This window comes from Hirundo rustica, chromosome Z (genome assembly GCF_015227805.2).
Source record: "Hirundo rustica isolate bHirRus1 chromosome Z, bHirRus1.pri.v3, whole genome shotgun sequence".
In the NCBI taxonomy this organism is placed as follows: Eukaryota; Metazoa; Chordata; class Aves; order Passeriformes; family Hirundinidae; genus Hirundo; species Hirundo rustica.
In genome coordinates, this window is record NC_053488.1 from 16,840,445 (window position 1) to 16,853,624 (window position 13,180).

Below are 13,180 nucleotides of genomic sequence, written 5' to 3' on the forward strand. Positions count from 1 at the left end.
CATGGTTCCATTTTCATCTGGCACTTAGTAGACATAAACAGTCATAAAATACTTAGTTTTGCATTCAAGACTTAACGCTTGCTTGAAAATAAAATTATACATAGTTTCAAAGGTTCCTCCCCCAGGAGGAGGCTGGAACTCGAGGCATTACTTTGAACAGTGAGGCCTGAATTCTTCACATGGATGACAATTCTTGCGAATATCTGAGATTTTATTCATGGGAAAGTGCTGGCTACATCCTGGCCAGCTGGCTGCAGCCCAGAAATTGACATGCATAGAATCTGAAGAAACAAGGCTGCTTTAAAGCCCCTGAACTGCTGTAACTGTTCTGAACTGGGTGATTGTGAAGTCTGTCTAATAGGTGGGTATAAGTTACAACTTCATTTCTTTATCCTCATCTGTCACAGACAGTCCCTGTAGGGACATTGGCTGTATCACTGTACCATAAAATGGAAGATTTTCCAAAGTGGAAGTTGGTATCAGAAGTTGAAACCCAAAACTTTAAGATGCTAATGTGAGGGACCAGCTGCAAAAAAGTCCTGTCTTTAGTCTTGTAAAAATTGGTTCTGATGTACTGAATAAATCAATGTGTTCGTTTTTGTTACCCTTTATTTTGGAATTATTAAGTATTGCACTTGTATAACACTATGAATGCACAGGTTTTTAAATTGTACTAATTCCTCATCTAGAATTGGTTTGGGATCACCTGCATCTATTAAGATATTTATAAATACTATCTGCTCCTTGTAACGCTGACAAGACTTGTAAGATGTAAAGATGCAAAATAGTTCTTAATTTTATATACCTTTTCGGCCCTCTTATGCTTTAAGACAGCCCTGGTTTGTCCTTAGTTTTGGTATAAGGAGGTTAAAGCAAGTTTCTGTCAGAAGTGTACAATATATGTAGTTGTAAATAAAAGTACATTTTTATGGTAGATCAGTTTTGATGGCCAAAGGTTTTCTGATTGATTTGAGATTTTTATAGGGAGGGGTAGAAAGGGACACTAACCACTGAGTTGAACCCAGTTGCCTATTGTGTGACTTTCCTATGCTTTGTAGATCTTGCTGTTGAAATTGCTTTCTTCACATATTCCTACTGATGTTGCAGACCTTTAGCCTTGCACTAGAAGCTGCCAATAGGCTGAGAAGTTAAACTTCACTAAGAGAGCTGCCAGAGTTGTAAGGCAGCGTATGCAGATACACAAACTGGTAAAATGTGTTACTCTGTGTTCCCAAGCTTACTCCTGTTGGAGTACAATGAGGTACCTTGTCTTTAAATTGTAATTTTTTCAGTAACATGGCTGAACCTGGGCTGTCCACATGTAATATAATTCACTACGTAATGGATAAAAATTCATCTTGGTGGTGCAATATGAAGAAAAAACCCCCTTCATGTTTGTCTTGATATGAGTGTTTAAATACAAACTTTGAGCTAAATTGTATTTTACCAGTTGATTACCATTGTAAGATATGAAGTTCTGTTCTTTAACAAAGATGTGCCTACTTCCTGTTAATTTCTTTTGACGAAGCTGAATGGCAAGATTGCTTGTTTCTAACTGTGTAACTTTTTAAACTTTCAAAACTAAAAACTAATTAAACATGAAATACTGAACCATCTTGATTGAAACTGTGTGCTTGCTGTTTTCTAGTGTTATATGTAAGGGGACAAGAACTGTTACACATGTTTTAAAAACAACAGAAGCTATTACAATTATAGAAAAAGCAGCAAAATGACAAAAATGACTGCGGGTTTCCCAGCTGGACAGGCTGGTGCACCAGCTGTGTTCACCTGATCCGACTGACTTTTCCCCTCGATGTGAACGTGCTGCAGAAAAGGAATTTGAGACGGAACAAACTCTGACCACATCTTTTGTACCCATGTGGTGATGCGTCTCATCTCTTACCTTCACTCATCTTTTCCTTTGCACCACCGATGGGGCTTTTCTCTTGGTAATGGTCTCTACAAGTAGGGAGCAGTTTTAAACCCTGCCTGCCTGCCTTCTCTTTTGTTGAGTCTTTTGGTTTGGTTTGGGTGGTGGGTGTTTTTTTTGGTTTTTTTTTTTTTTTTTTTTTTTTTTTCTCTTCTCCCTGCTCTTGTTGTTTTGGTGTTTCGTTTTTGTTTCTTGCGTCTTTTAGTTGTGGGGAGTTTTTCCCGTTTAGAGGAAAAACCCATCCTTGTGAGCCTCGGTCACTTCTTACGGGACCTCCCGGCCGGAGCCGCCTCTCCGTGGCGGGCGGCTGCTCTGCCAGGGCGCAGTCGCTACACGCGGGGGACATTCCCGGCGTCCCGCACCTGCCCCTCCCCGTGTGACACTCGAGCACCACGGGCGGTGGCACTGCCAGGGCCGGGTGTTTTGTCCTCTCCGCCCTTGCTCCCGCTGTTCGCCGCTGCCTCACTCCGCACAGTACCGGGGGGGGGCCCGCAACCAGCCGGCCCTGCCTCCCGACGCCCGGCCGAACTACGCCTCCCGGCTGGCCCTGTCGCCACCGCCCTCGCTCCTTCCGGCTCCAGCCCGGTTCCTGCGGGGCCGCCCCGCCTTTCCGCTTCCTGCCGCGGGCCGAGGCTGAACCGGCGCTTCCAGCTGGGAGGGGTGGCCTGCGACAGCCCTAGGTACCGCCGCGGGCGTCAGGGCTGTGCGTGCCTCGGCGGCCGCGTTTTGTGCGGGGGAGTGCCGCTCTGTATTAATACTTTAGCTTCGGGATGAGTGAGGCCTGATTTTCCTGCTGTGTACTTAATTACCTAACTACTTAAAATGCATTCTTCCTAGTTCTCCAGATGGCTTCTTTTGGGTGGAAGAGAAAGATTGGTGAGAAAGTCTCAAAAGCTACTTCTCAGCAGTTCGAAGCAGAAGCTGCGGATGACAAGGATCTGGGTGACGATGATGATGCTAACTGGGTGCTTGCAGCTAAGAGAAGAAAGGAAATTCTCTTAGAAGATTGTGTAAGGAAAAGTAAGGAGCTCAAGGATGAAGGTGCAAATTTGGCTGAAAATATGAGGTAATAATGTTGTCTTACTCTTTCCCTTGACTGAAAAGCTGCTACATGGTATTTTAATCCCTTCTCTAAACACTAGTAATTTGCTAGTATCTGCATTGGTAGTTTTCATAACTTGAAAAGCGATAATTTCTTCTGCCTTTACTGTCTGGTGGTAAGTAAGTTTTTGCCTTTGGTGGTGTTGTCAGCTGTGAAACAAAGTATATATTCCATCTTATATTTTCACGTTCTCATAACAACAACAACAAAGATTATAGAAGTCAAGAGATGGAAAACTGGATCTGAAAGCTGAAAGGGTAAATAGGATGCAGCGTGATAAGCCATACCATAAGAAATTCTTTAGCCACTCTTAAAAATGTGTCTTTTTTCCCTTACTGAGAGTAAGCCTCATTGCTTGTGCACAGTGCCCAGGCAAATACTGTCAAGCAGCGAATGCCTTGTTAATCTGTCTAGTGCTTTAGTCAGGTACAGAGAGCTGTTGCAAGTGCCTCCTGAGTATTGGGAGTTTGGCAGTTCTGGAAAGATAATGCAAAAGTGGTTCCATTGTCTTCTTATACTTCAAGTAGGAAATCCTTTTGGAGTATAGTTGTGTTGGAAGAGGGAGAGGTGGACTATAAATTGTATATTAATGACATAATTTGGCCAGATCTTCACTGAAGGGGAAGAAGCAGTTCTGAGAGTAGTCCCCTTAAAATCTTCAAAATTCTTTGACATAGGAATTTTTATCCTTTCTTTACTTTTAAGAGCATCTTAGCTTTATTGTCCCAGATCAGAGGTATTATTTTCTTGGTAGAAATATTACCAAGATGTCAGTAGGTGTTCCTGTGCTGTTAAACTTTTTGCCTTAAGAAATGTCATGCTAAAAAAGGGTTCCCTGGAAAATGTGGAAGAGAGAACAACTTTGAAGTTTAAAGCAGGCAAGTTTATATATCATAATAAGCATATTGTGTGCATGGTTGGGTCTGATTTTAAAAAAATGTAATGAATAAATACAAATTCTCTTTGAGAAAAGGCCTACTTTCAAATATTTAGATACAATTCCCTCTTCTAGCTGGTCACTGAAATAGTGACACAGTTCAGTGAGTGACTTCAGTTGATTCGTGTTCCTGAGGCCTGTAATTTCTGAATAAAATTTTGAAGCCTTTTAAGGTTGAGTTCAAATTAAAACTGAGTTAAACTTAATAAGTTTTAAGCATCCTGCCATTGTATTAATCATTAGATTTAATGCAGTAGTTGCATAAGTGGGTTACGTTAATATTAATAGTTGAAAACAGAGAATGCGCAGATTTATATTCAGTTAACATCTCTGTTTTCAACACCAGAAATAAATCAAAGATTGGTCTACAGAAAGGTAGGTATATCCATTCTGTCCTTTTAGGAATATAGAGATTGCTAAATATTTTTATCTAATATTGTATCGCTAAACCATCCCATACTTACATATATTAAACAGATTTTTTTTTCTGTTTTCTGTTATAATATGCTTTCCTTGTATTTTGCTTTGGAGGTTATATATTTTTTCTCTATGTTATTTTTTCATTTTTTAATGTATTTTTTAAAATGCAGTAAGTGTCTTGAACAGTGGCAAATGTTTCGTTGTTGGTGTGGCTTCGGGCAGGGACATAGTGAACAGCAGATAATTTTTGATGCTTTTAATATCTTCACTTGGTCTTACAAACTGAGTTGTCCATTACCTGTCGGTTGGAAAACAATACATAAGCTCCACCATAAGTAGCAAAGTATTTTTTGTGAATTTAGGGAGAACTCTTTCTCATCAGAAGTGCTTAAAAGAACTACTGAGAAACTCTGAATGGCTTACAACAGGTACGTTAAAGGTAACATTCAAATCTGAGGTTCAACGGAAGTTCTCACTTGACCTTATAGTTTCCATCAGTTATTCCAGCACACTGTGCAGTTCAGGCAGTGATGGTGATATGGTGCTGTTGGAGTACATAATTTTCAGACAGATTTTCTCTTAAAAAAAAAAAAATCACATAGTTTTCACTCTCTCTGCAAAGTGGTTGCTGTGGTTGTTTTAAGGCCTGTGTGGTCTATTTCTTGAATATATATTTGTTCATCATAAGCAGACTCATATAAATAATAAAATACTTAAGGTGAATTGCTTCCTGAAATATCAATGTGGGAACAGTTAAAGAAAGATCTGAGTTGGATTGTGTAGTATTCTAGATGAAAAGCAAAGATCTAGTGCTAGAAAGTAACAAAGGCTGGTTCTTGGTTGATGTTACTTGTGGAGTGAAGGAGATCCTATAAGAAAAACTCAAGAAGATGGAGGGGGGCTAAATAAAAGAAAGAATGGGAAATAATAAATTCAGCTTAATTTCTTAGGGTAGAGAGACTCTGAGGTAATGTGCATGGCAGAAATTAATATGATGAATTTTATAAGCAGGCCCACTAAGCTAAAATAGTCATTACCATGTTTATGCTTTATTAGTGTACTTAGCTTATACTTTTGGTGATGGTGTTACAAACCCCACCACGGTGTTTGTTAGTCTCTGTGTGCACTGTAAGTCTGTGTGGATGAATGAGACCTCACTGTTTGTTTGGTGTTTGTAAGGTGGGGTCTCAGTGCATCTCTAGGGGAGCGAATAATGAATGAGCTGCTCAGGCAACAGAATTTATGTAGCCTGTGTTATTTGCTTGTTGTCAAAGTTGGGAATGGTGTGGTGAGATTGTTTGGGAGGTGGTGGCCCTCTGTGGATTTTCAGCTTTTGTGGAACTGTTTGAGGGGTATTTGTACCTCCTGTAATGTTTAATGAGCCTGATAAGCCAACACAGACACACAGAAGAAGAACAGTGATGAAGATGTCAGTTTCTGATCCATAATTTGCGGGGGTTTTTTTGTGGGCTTGGGAAGAAAGATTAGGAGTCTACCAGAAAAAGGTGTTAAACTAAGTTGATTGTCACAGTGTTAACTGTGAAAATCACTGTTAAGGAGACTCTGACATTGAGATTTGATAAGTAGGCAGTGTTGAAGATGGCTTGTAAATGGGTGATCTTGTCAGAGCAGAGAAAAGGCAGATGTATGTAAGAAGTATCACATTTGTATGCTATTTTGATGTGTGAGAAGGAGCAGTAAAACAAATATGTACCAACATACCTACAGTCTTTTGGGAGCAGGCACGTGGTGCTATTCTTTGGGCTGTCATGTGCAGGGCAAGGAGGTAGCCTTTGATGATCCCTGTGGATTGTGTCCAAGCAGGATACCACAGGGTATTCTGTGATTTCTGTGGACAGAGTGTTGTCTATTGATGAAAAGTATGGGGAATGTTCTCAAGGAGAATTTTTTCTGCTTCTGGGAAGCTTAAAATACAGGTGGATTATCCGTCTTGAGACACCAAGTATGGATGAGCCCACCTACACTGCAGTTAAAAAAAAAAGACAACTGAAAGCAAAGCCTAAACGCAGCAACCCCAGCCCATTTTTTTTTTTTTTGTGTTGATAGTCCTATACTGTTTTAAATCCAGCATAAATTCCCACATTCAGTGTTAGTATTTTGAGCACACAGTTTGCCATTACAGTATTATTTGACTGGGAGGAAGGTAAGCCTTGGGCTCTGGCCACGCAGTTAGAAATGGTTGAGGTGCAGGTAAACAGTGGAGTATAGTTTCCTTAAATACATGGCATGTGAGTGCTAAAAGGAGGAAGAAAAACTGTCAGACTTGTGTCCTCAATATAACTGAATTTCCTGTCCATGCAGAAGCTCTGCAGTCATCCCTGTGCTTGTTTTCAAACCTTCAACTTCTTTAGCTGCCCAGTAAGTGGCGATAGAGCTCTTCTCAATGTGCACTGAAGAGGTACAGGATTTCTGTTGGAAGTAGAGGCTGGCAGGTTTAAATTCTCAATGATCTGCATTTATTTTTTTTCAGTTTTGCCAGATACAAGTTAATACTGCTTTCGCTGATGATGTTTATTGCACTAAAAAAGAGTAAAAATTTCCATCCTGATTGGGAAGATCATTTTTTCAACTGGAACACTCCTACATTAGAGGTTCCCCTGTATTAAAAAAAAAATTCTTTCACTTTGTCACTTGGTGTCTAGATTAGACTGATTAATAATATTTTACTTTTTATTTCCCTTAGCTTTTGCAATAGCAAATTAAACAAGGACATGTCAAAGCGTGGTGACTAGACCAGGTAGCAGGCCAATTTTCACGAAACTTTGCTTTTCTAGAGAGATTAATTTTTTAGAGTTGTTTAATTTTCTAATCTATTGAAAAGAACTGAACTTTTCAGAGGGGTCATTTTTTCCACATTTTAGCAGTTGAGACTTTTTTCTCTGATGTGAATTGCCAGCATGAGTCCCAGATATGTAGTTTGTGATTCTTTAGCTATATACGCTGTAATTGGGTTTGTTTTCTCACTAGACATTGTAGGTTGTCAGATGAGGCACACATCTTTAAAAAATATGCTCAGTGTAGTGGTAAGTCAAGCATTTACTGAAAAAATACTTCCATCAGGTGGAGCAGATTTTAACAGTTGTGTTTATTCCATTTACCCATGTGTTTTAGGTTTAGGTTATGTTTAATACTTGATTAAAAATGAGTTCTGAAAGTAATAAAACTGTTTTCAGATTGTATTGCTAATACATTTTGATGCAACTAAAATGTCAAAAGATAGACATAATTGTGTTGAAATTGCTTTTCAAGTATCAGTCAATAAAACTGATATTAGTTACATAATACAGTGTTAATAAAGAGGTTTCCCAGAAGATCCCGGCAGCTGTCTTTGGCAAAAACATTTCTTCAGTTTAATCAGCTGAGTTGTGTTGTAGAGTAGCCTAGAAAAAATAGGGTGTGTTAGAGAGAAGAGGAATCCAGTTGGGAGCAGGTGGCATTTGTTTCAGGTTTTCTCCCCTAAACTCAAGAGCAGTTCTTTCCGATGAAGAGGAAATCATGAAGAAGTGAGTAAGAGTCCTGTGTGGATATATAGGAAGCTTCTGACAAAATCCAGATGTAAAATGGAAATTTACAAGAGTGAAGGAGTTGTGTGAGCCAGTCAGACCATAGAGACTCTGGGTATGGAAGGGCAGGGATGAAGTTAGGAAAGCCAGAGCCCATATGGAGTTGAATCTGAGAAGGGATGTGAAGGGCAGCTAGAAGAAGGGCTTGTACAGGTACATCAGCAACAACAGAAAAACAAGGAAAAATATGGGTCTTCTGTTGAATCAGGTGGAGAATCTAGTGATGAAAGATGCAGAACAGGTACTCGCTGTCTCTTTGCTTTGGTTTTTACTGGTAGGTGTTGCCTTCAGGAACCCCAGGTCCAACTGACCAGAGGGAAAGTCTGGCTCAAGGAAGACTTATCCTTTGTGAGTCAGACTGAAATGTTTACATAAACCTGATGAACCTGATGTATAGAAGTTCATGGTACCTGATGATGTCTGTCCCAGAGTGCTGCAGGAGCTGGCTGATGTCATCAAAAGAATCTTTAACTTTACTTGAAAGGTTTTGACAGCAGGGCATGGTTTATGAGAGCTCACAGACTGATGGTGTGGATTTTCCATCCTTGTTGATAACGCTGGACAGGAGCCTGAGCAATCTCCTTTAGCTGACCCTGCTTTGAGCAGCTGGTTCGACAAGATGATCTCTAGAGTTTCATTCCAATCTGGCCTTTTTGTAAGTATATCCCATTAAAACTCCAGGTACATTTAGAATACAGAAGGTAGTTCCTGTGACTTTTTAAATTTTGATTCAGTAGTACAGGTATCTTTGGTGAAATACTTTGGGTGCAGAAACAAACCTGCTCTGCCTTTTTACCATCTCTGCTAACTGATCTCTTTTAAAGCAAAGATGTTTTTTAAAAGTTACAAGGATCGAGTCAGTAGATAATCTGCGAGTATGACTTTTTGGTGTCTGGCTCCAAGAATAAAGTCTAGAAGTTCTGTTAGGCTGCTGGTATAGTATTGTGGCAATGGTGGCTCTTTTCTGTGAGTAATCTGAAGGCCCTACACGGTTTGGATTTTTATGATGAAGTGTAGGAGAAATTGATGGAAAATGTTTATAATGAAACATGTAATGTGCAGTACATATTCATGCCTGCTGTTTGTTGCAGGCTGCAAAAAACTGTTTAGTATCAGTTTGGATGTAATTTGCATACATTATACATATAATTAGCTATTATATATAATGCTTATGTCCTTCAGAGTGAATTACCAATACCAGTGTTCTGCAAACAAAATGGAAAGTTTTAGTATCAGTAATTATTTGATTAGCATGAGAGTTTTCTTGGCTCACTCATGCAAAAAATACAGAGAACATAAGCAGATTTCACACTGTAACCAAAATTACACAGTGTAAATAGGGGCTTTATTAAAACTGTCATGAGTTCTAGTCAAAGTACCTGATCACTTTTAAAAGTTTTTCAGTGTTTAGCATTACTGTCTATTTTGTGTCTCTATAAAACTTCCTGTTACACTTTCTTGGGGAATGCTCTGCACATCCTGCGCTCACTGAGGAAGGAGACAGAGGGTGTGTAAGCTGCAACTCCTGGGTGCAGAGCACATGAGCTGAAACAGAAAAGACTGAACAGGTATGGACTTCATACCTTTGTTTTTTGGAGAAAGCATGTTACTGCTTCTCCCTGATTAGTCAGAACATATGGATTGTTTTTCAGGCCTCATAACCATTCTACAGAATTTAAAAAGGGCGGAGAGTATTTTGCAGTATTTAAAACCCCCCTGTAAGCTGTTGTGTGAAGTAACACATTAGTTTTTTTCTTGGTGATGCATCTAGCTGGCTCTTTTTATTGAGAAGTTAGTTCTTTGCAGACTGCTTAAGTAGTTATTCGTGTTTAAGTTGTAATTTATCTTTAGCTATTTTCTTTTCATTCTGGGAAACATTATTTTCCAACAGCTGGTTATTATTTGGCAAAGCAGGAGGTCAGTTATGAAATTGTTATTAATTTAGTGCAGATTTTTCTGAGAGTGAGTGCGAGAATTGTAGATTATTTAAGCTGTACCCAGAGTTTGAATAGTTTTGAGTGTATATTTTTGTTGGAATTGTTGTTCCTTGAGGTTATTGAAATGTGACACCATATGAGCCATATGTATTTGAATGTGTGCATATTTCTATATGTATGTATTCGTAAATAGAAGCAGAAGGAGGATCCATACGCCATCTGTAGACTGTGGAACCATTTATATATGACCTTTATATATATTATATATAAAAATATATATATAATATACATATTTTTTTATATATATGTTTTTATATTTATATTTTTCTTCAGAGAAAGCATAATTTAATTAGTGCCTCTTTATCATCATGTATAATTTAGGCAATTATTGTTGTCAGCCAAGAATCAGTATTCATTCAAGGTCTCTTGGGAGTGTGAGGAGAAAGAGGTATAGCCTGTGAGGTGACTGCAGTCCTCCTGTTAACACCTCAGGTTAGGTATCTAAACTTGGGTGACGGAGTGAGAGGAATTGGGTCTAGTAATGCTTTTTCGGAGGTGAAGGAAGGGTGGTTTGTGTTACCTGCCTTTATGTCTAGAGGGTCTCTTCCTTCTGTGCATTAAATATAATTTACAAAATTGTATATGTATGTCCTATGCAGTGGGGTTTTTTTAAATAAACTCTTTGAAAATATGTCTGTTTACTTGACATCTCCCCTCAAATTTAAATATGTAGAGAATATTACTGGAACCAAAGAAGCATTTAAAAAAATGATTGTTTCATCAGTATGTATTAATTTTTAAATGTATATGTTAATATCTCTATCTATAGTATTCATGCCTTTTTTCCTATCCTTTTTCTATATATGAAGTTACTGGAAACTAATGAATACTTGCCTCAGATTTTTATAGGCAAGGATATATAGGATATAATCAGTAGTTTCTAAATTTTTCATTACAACATTGCTCCTCTTGTTTTTTGTCCCATTCCTGGCACGCTTTCCAGACAACTTTTGTTTATGACCTAGTGGGACAGTTGCATCTAATCCCAGAACACCTCTGTGGTACTTCTTAACGATATAACATAGTGGATTGCAAAGAAATAACATAAAAATAGAAATATTGAGATCACATGACTTTTATTTTCATTAGTCATTACGGTAATATTTTGCATTTAATTTTTATCACTATCGTAGCTGTGCTTGAAAAATTAAAATATGTGAAGGCACATGGGCTGGCATGATTCTATACATTGTAAAGTATACAAAGTTGGAGTAATTAATTCTACCATTTTTTACTTAATTTTTCTGGCAGTCTGATTTTCCTTGAATCCGGTGTGTATATGCCACCAGTCTTTTGAGATATTTTCCCACCTGAACATTCACAACCTTCTGCTGCATATGAGGGACCATGAGTATATGTAGCAGAGTGCTAGTGGTGCATTTTTTTTTCTTCTCACAAGTTCTGTGTTGAGGTGAAGTGCTTCAGTGTGAATTTCTCTCACTGTTGGCTTGATTTCTGAAACTGTCCTCATTCCTCTTCTGTTCCTTGTTACTGTGATAAACTGCCTGAGATATAGAAAGTCTTTTAAAATAGGTGACATGGTGGCAGTATTGCCAGCACTACTGCCATCCTGCAAAAACCAAGTTCTTCTAGCAGATCTGTATTTGTGGATGACAACTAGAGGTTCATGTGAATTCTTGGATGCAAGAATTTAGGTTAAAGAACATGCTTGAGCTTAGAGATTTTGCCTGTTACTTCAGTTAAGAATTCTAATGGTGCAGCTTTTAAATGTAGGCAATTCTGTTATTTATATGCCTAGTATAATACAATTTAGCAAAACCTAGTAATTTACATTAATAATCTTAAGTTCTTCTCTGTAAAACCCCCAGTTTTTATAGAGAAATACAAACTGGGGCCTTTTCCCATGTCCTTTGTAGGATCCCTTGTGTTAATGATACTGTGTATTACAACATGGATACTGTAAAATGTGATCATATATATTTTTTTTTTAAGTGACAGTTTTGTTTTGCTTTTTTGTCCAGATCTCGTGTTAAATACATCTAGTTCCTTTTACTTGAATAATGAAACCTTTGTATTTAGAAATATTTTTTTTTCATAATATTATTTCTCTTCATAGGGGAAGCATCAGGGAAAAATATTAGGTGGTTTCCTAATTTAATAACTTTGGTCATTTGCTCTTTAAGTCTAGTTATTGTTGCTGACAAAGATAATATCCTCCTCCACTGTTGTTGTTTTAACTGTCTCTGTCATTCATGGAATTTAATTTTGAAATAGTAATTTAGTGTCCCTTGCTTAATCCTTTCTGAACATGATGTGTACCTGTTGTCTTTATCCTCCAAAATTAAAATGTCCTAATTTTAAGGGATTGTAATTGCCCATTTGGTTCAGTGTTTTCCTGCAGAAGCAGGATATAGCAGTGTACTTTGTTAGAAGGTTTTGGTTCCTATATATGTGTCAGCTTGCCTGCTAGTTCCCTAAATGGTTCTCTAAATCCATATCTTGTGGCATATTGTGAAAGTATCCTTAAACTGAAAAGGATGCTTGGCAGTAAAGACTTAGAATAAAAACTCTGTCTAAACATCTTGTTCAGCCAAGCCTTTTGAAGGGTTAACCCAGACAGCAAATGGGGAAGTTTGAAAGTGGTGCATTCTCAGTTTACATTGTAGAAATATTTGATATTGTAGGACTGATGCTTGTTATTGAGTTGACTTTATAACATTAACTACTACCACAAGAGTAACTGCTTGGAAGGGTCCTGTTTAGTAACATGTGGTCATCAAATTTATATGAACTTAATTTATTGTGTATCTTGACTTCCTCTATTGGTTTTTGTCCCACTGATTTATTTATGTGGCAGTTAACAATGCATTAATTTTGTAGACATTTGTTAAATTGTGTCAGGGCTGAGTTAACTGAAAGCAAGGGCTGGTGTGTGTATTCTCCCTACCTATTTTTGTTTGGAAGTACCTGGTCAAAGATTGCAGTTCTGTCAATGGGTAAACTGATTTGAGTTGGGGGTTAGTGTGACTCGCTTCTGCTGCCCTTTAATTTCCACTGCTTTGCCATGGTCCTGGTTTTTTTGTTTTTACCCTGGGGGAAGCCAACTCAAAGTGCGAGTTAGTCACAGCGCTGCAGAGGAAGCCTGGCTGGAAAATAGGCTCTTTCTGGTTGCTGCTTCTGATCTGGTTCACAAATGTTTTTGACAAAATAGCCAGAAAAATGGGAGTGAGTGGCCAAACAACAGGGGAA

At 38.3% G+C, this 13,180-nt stretch overlaps 1 protein-coding gene across 1 annotated transcript in view; it reads left to right on the plus strand.

Moving 5' to 3' along the window:
* The first annotated feature begins 2,534 nt into the window (after window positions 1-2,534).
* TTC33 (tetratricopeptide repeat domain 33) overlaps window positions 2,535-13,180 on the plus strand; it is a 51,392-nt gene continuing 40,746 nt past the window's right edge. The window contains exons 1-2 of the mRNA XM_040090886.1: window positions 2,535-2,610; window positions 2,768-2,996. Coding sequence (XP_039946820.1) covers window positions 2,776-2,996 — 221 coding nt within the window. The 5' untranslated portion in view covers window positions 2,535-2,610; window positions 2,768-2,775. The remainder of the gene's footprint in view (window positions 2,611-2,767; window positions 2,997-13,180) is intronic.